Below are 5,957 nucleotides of genomic sequence, written 5' to 3' on the forward strand. Positions count from 1 at the left end.
AGAAGAATTTCATGTAACAACATATAAGCAAGAGCTTGTGATGATGAGGAGGAAGTTCAAGCTGCTCTGAAAAAAACTGGCAAAAAAGCCCCAGAAATTGATGGCAGGCTAAGTGAAATATTTCAACAAAGTGACGCTGCCCTGGATGTGCTCACCAAGTTGTGCCAAGAAATCTGGAGGACAACCATCTGGCCAACTGATTGGAAGAGATCTGTATTTGTTCCCATTCAAAGGAAAAATGACCTGACAGAGTGTGGAAAATTACTGAACAATAATTCCACTATCACATGCAAGCAAGATTCTGATGAATATTTTCCAAAAATAACTAGAACAGCACATAAACAGTGAACTGCCAGAAGTGCATACTGAGTTTAGAATAGGCTGTGGTACTAGGGATATTGTAGTTAGTGTTAGATGGATCTTGGCTAAAAGCAGGGTGTACCTAAGGCATGTCTGACTTTCACTGACTATGCAAAGGCATTTGATTGTGCGGATCACCACAAACTGTGGCTGACTCTGAGAAGAATGGGAATTCCAGAACACTTGATTGTGCTTAAGTGAAAACTATACTTGGACCAGGAGGCAGTCGTCAGAACAGAGCAAGGAAAGACTGTCAGGGACGTGTCCTATCTCCATACTTTTTAAATCTATATGCAGAATGGATAATCCGGATGGTTGGGCTCTATGAGGCAAGAGGACTGGAGGAAGATTCATCAACAATCTGTGTTCTGCAGATGATACAAGCTTGCTTACTGAAACAGAGGAGGACCTGAAGCGCTTGCTGCAAAAGGTCAAGGGACTATACAGCATTCAATATGGATTGAAGTTCAACATCAAGAAAACAAAGATTCTCACCACTGGGCCAACTGGAAGCATCATGATAGATGGTGAAAAAATTGAGATTGTTAACAGCTTTAGTTTGCTTGGTTCCACAATCAAAACTTGGACAAGTAGCCAGGAAATTAAAAGACAAATTACATTGGGTAAGTCTGCAGTCAGAGACATCTCTAAACTACTGAAGAGCAACAATGTCAATGTGGAAACTAAGGTGTGCCTGATGCAGGCCACAGTCTTTGCAATTACTTGCTATGCACTGGAAAGCTAGACAATGACTAGAGATGACAGAAGGAGAATTGATGCCTTCGAGCTGTGGTGTTGGAGCAGAGTATTAAATATATCATGGATTGCTAAGGGAACAAACAGGTTCATCCTTGATAGGGTGAAACCAGGCTGCTCCTTAGAGGCAAGGATTCTGAAGCTTCATCTGACATACTTTGGACATGATGCAAGAAGGGACCAGTCCTTGGAGGGATGTCGTGCTTGGGAGGGTGGAGGGACAGCATAAGAGAGGAAGACCCTCACTGAGATGAATTAATTCAGTGACTGGGTAATGGGGGTAGGTATGTCAGAGACATTAAGATTGGCACAGGATAGAGCAGGGTTTATTGCTGTTGTACACAGGGTTGCTATAAGTTACAGGCACCGGACTGCACATAACAATCACCAAGTGTTTGACAGTCATACTTTTGACATTCCATGTTCTAATGAATGTTTACAGCTACTTCTCCTTATTTGGGGCACTGCCACAACAGCAAGTGAAGGTATTTTATTCTATCTATGTCATTATGGTGGATATACTACTCTGAAGCAGCAGCTCTTCTCGAATTGCACTTTTAATGTCTTCCAAACTAAAGCACTCATTTTCTGAAACTATATCCAACAATGTTCTTTTATCCATATGGTTTATGGAGGCCTTTTATTTCAGAAGTTGATGACCGTCTTGTTTTTAGTATGTCCAAGTGTGGATGCTCTTCCCTGAACCCATCCATCATGGGTGACAGAGCTGATTTCTCAAAAACTGCTTCAAGCATCACAGTAACACACAAGCCATCACTGCACAGCAAACCAACAGACGTGTAGTGGAGTCTTTCAACTGAAGCCAGTTTTTAGATTTATTTCTCCCTGTCAGTTTTCCATTTAATTAATTTCAGATTAAAAGAAGTATCTTTTAGTTTTGTTGTATATTTTCTAATTGTTCCTCTAATTGCTTAAGAAATTATTTTATCTTTCATCTATCTTCTTTAATAGTAAAGGTTATCATTACTATGTCACAAAAATACTGGTAAAAAGTATGTTCTTATTCCTAATTTTTGAGATATCTGTAATTTGTCTTTTGGCCGTTTCTTTGACCCAAAAGTTATGTGTGCAAGCACATTTCTCTAACCTTGCTGGAGACAAAAAGTTTTAAATCACTAATTTTCAATGCATTAAGTTATGATTAAAAAATGTGGTCTACAAAAATCTCTTTTAAAAAGAAGGTGAAGATTTCCCTGTGGTCAATTTTACGGGCTGTTGTTTTGTTTTTTTAAAAAAAGCTTTTTAAATTTTCTTTTTAAAAAGACAGTATAAAGGGAGCTCTGGTGGCCTAGTGGCAAGATGTTGCACTGCAATCCCAGAGGTACATGGTTCAAATCCACCAGATGCTCTGCTGGAGAAGGAGGGGGCAATCTCCTCCTATACCAGTCAGATCTAATTTAATGGTACATGTAAAAAAAAACCAAAACAAAACATTAAATAAATAAATAAATATATTTTTTTAAAAAGACAGTATAGTCTGGTAACTTCTGGCCAACAGAGTGGGAAGGAGGGAGACAACCTGTATATCCCTCCTGATGAAGAAGTCTCTCAGAATGAGCCAGTTTTAAAGCCTTCATGGATGTAATTTTTTTTTAAATTTTTATTATTGTGTGTGTGTGTGTGTGTACCGTCATATCAGATCTGACTGGTACAGAAGGAGATTGTCCCTCATTCCCCGGCAGAGGATCTGGTGGATTTGAATCATGCTCCTCTGGGATTGTAGTGCAGATTCTTGCCACTAGGCCACCAGAGCTCCCTGGATGTAATTTTTTAAAGCTCACATTTATTTAGCACTTGTCACTGTTACAATCCATTGACACCTTTTAATCTACTTAATCCTCTTACTAATACTATAGGTTCTATAATCACCACGGTGATGCACAAGGCATGTCACAAATGTATGAAAATAACCTGTCCATAGTGGAATGAGTTCTGGACTTAAGACAACATGGTCTAGATTTCTTAAGCCAGTTGCCACCAAGTCAACTGCTGCTGACGGCAACTTGAGTCTTGTGTATCACAGAAGAAGTTTGCTTCTTAGGGATTTCAATGGCTAGTTTTTTAGAAGCAGACTTTTCTTCCTCCAGATCTTGTTAGTTCAAACCCCTATACTGTATTATTTATAAACTTATGACAGTTAAGTTTTACTGACTGTACTCTATTGAGAATTTTAAAACATCTCTAAACACCTGATGGTGCTCAAGTGAAACACATACTTGGATCAGGAGGCAGTCATCTGAACAGAGTATGGAAACACTGCTAGGTGCAAAATCAGGAAAGGAGTGTGCCAGTGATGTGTCCTGATTTCATACCTTTTCAATCTGAATGAACAATAGATTATTCAAGAGGCTGGACCTTAGGAAGCAATGTGGCATAAGGACTGGAGGAAGACTCATAAAAAAACCTGTATTATGAAGATAACACAACCTTACTTGCTGAAACTGAGAAGGGCCAGAAACATCTGCTGCAGAAGGTCAAGGATGGCAGACTCCAATATTGGATTGAAGTTCAACATCAAAAAAACAAAAATTCTAACAACTGGGTCAAGAGGCAGCATCATAATAGAAGGAAAAGAGACTGAGATTGTAAACAATTTCAGCTTGCTCAGCTGCACAATCAATACTCTTGGCAACAGCAGTCAAGAAATCAAAATACAAATTGCACTGGGAAAATCTGTCAGGGATCTCTCCAGAGTGCTTAAAGAGGAAGTAAGTCAGTCTAGAGACTAAGTTGTGCCTGATCCAGGCCATGGTCTTTGCAATCAATTGCTATCCACTGGAGAGCTGGACAATTACCAAGGATGACAGATGCCTTTGAGTTGTGGTGCTGGAGAAGAGTACTGAACATGGACCACCAAGAAAGCTATCAGATCTGTCCTGAAAGGGTGAATTCAAGCTGTTCCTTGGAGGCCAAGATTTTGAAACTCTGTCTCACATACTCTGGTCATGTAGCTATGAGGGACCAGTCTTTGGAGAAGAATATCATGCTTGGAAGGGTTGAGGGAACAGCGCAGGAAAGGGAAGACCTAGATGAGATGGACTGACACAGTAATAGGGGTAATGAGGTTAGGGTTGTCAGAGAGAGTAAAAATGGCTCAGGACAGAGCACAGTTCAAAGCTATTGTTAATAGGGTCACGATGAGTCGTAGTCAATTCGACAGCACATAACAACAGCAACAATCACATGATAGGCATTGTTTTCAACACTTTCCATGGATTATTCTACTTCATCCTTCCTCACAAGACCTGAGAAGGAAGATATTTTTTACTATCCCCATTTTACAGATGGGAAACTTAGGTACAAGGAGGTTATAGAACTTCTCTAAGGTCTCAGTACTCTTATGTTACAGTCAGGATTCAAACCCAGACAGTCTGATTTCACTAAGCATACTCTTACACACTCCATGATCTTCCCTTTTGAAGGAACACTAATGATGAAAGATATAAATCTTCAACATAAATAATTCTAAAATTTTACATTATAAATAAACTTTAGATGTCCATCAATGACAGAATGGGTAAATATATAGAATCGATACAATGAAGTACAAGCAGAAGTTAAGCAGAGCTCTGCATACTAAATGGAAACATGTTACCTCAGGTAAACAATGAGCATGCTTGTTGCAAAACACAATTTTGAATATACAGAGAAAATTTCTGAAAGGTAGGTATCAAACTGTGATTAGCAAAATTTATGTCAAAAATGAAATTGGCAAGAAAAGATGTTTCACTTTATTCCACTCTAAATTACTTAGACAAAATGAAACAAATGCCTAATTTACACTTAAAAGCATGTCAGTGTTGTGTTTTTTTTTTTAAAAAACAAACCAACCCACAAAAACTCTAATGACTATAAAACCAATGTTGATATGCTCTGTGACTTTTCCCTCTTGAATTTACCTTCAGTTCTTGGATTAACAGGATTCTTTTGTCTTTTAAGTTCTTTAACTCTTTCTCATCCCAGCACCGAGCTTTGTATTTTAAATCACTTGATCCTCCAGAAATCACTCCCGATTTTAAAAATAATGTTCCATCAAGAGCTACCGTCTGAAATGAAAAAGTATAATACCTTTAGAAACGTACATAAAATTTGATCAAGAATTGCCCAGAGAGGATACCAAGGTTTAACTACTGGGAAAAAAACATAAACAATAGGATTCAGTAGGATTTTGAGGTACAGTCTTCCCAGATTTCAGTACTTTCCTTTCAAAGGGAAGTTCTAAGCATTATCTACTGTTTTTCATCTTCATTTCTTCCATAGGAAATAAAACATGTGTGCAAGGATAAAAAAAAAAAAAGAAACGTACATAAAGAAAATAAAGAATAAAGATATAACAATTTTTACAGGTAAGACTTTATACCTGAGACGAACAGTTCTAACAAAAGGATATAAAACAGAAAACAAACAAAGCTTAGAAAATAATAAAATGAAATCAACAAATACTACTGAGGTCAAAGGCAGAGGAAAAGATGTAAGAAATACTTAGAAGGCATCATCAGAATAGCTGGAGCCTACTGGATGCAGAGGCCAGGAGGGAATCCTAGAAAACAGGACTCCATTCTACTGGAAAGGAGGTACAAACTGAAGTAAGAAAATGAAAACTTCAAAAGAAATGAAAACTTGAGAAAAGACCCGTTAAGTTCAGATTCACACATGCCGACTTTGCGGTGCCTACAGGGTAAGTCACTTCTGACATCCATTTTGGTCTTTTCTTCCTCTCCTGTCTTTGTAATGGCCGTTTGCACTCTTCCTGGATGATACCTTTGACATCCTCCCACAACTCATCTGGTCTTCGCTCATTAGTGTTCAAGGCCTCAAAC

General features: G+C 38.3%; 1 protein-coding gene across 1 annotated transcript in view; it reads right to left on the minus strand.

The window, feature by feature from the left end:
• LOC102849042 (structural maintenance of chromosomes protein 1B-like) overlaps window positions 1-5,957 on the minus strand; it is a 111,203-nt gene that overhangs the window by 52,210 nt on the left and 53,036 nt on the right. The window contains exon 12 of the mRNA XM_006899535.1: window positions 5,037-5,183. Within this exon, the coding sequence (XP_006899597.1) occupies window positions 5,037-5,183 (147 nt within the window). The remainder of the gene's footprint in view (window positions 1-5,036; window positions 5,184-5,957) is intronic.

Source organism: Elephantulus edwardii, unplaced genomic scaffold (genome assembly GCF_000299155.1).
Source record: "Elephantulus edwardii isolate Elephantulus edwardi_28Jun2011 unplaced genomic scaffold, EleEdw1.0 scaffold00260, whole genome shotgun sequence".
NCBI lineage: Eukaryota > Metazoa > Chordata > Mammalia > Macroscelidea > Macroscelididae > Elephantulus > Elephantulus edwardii.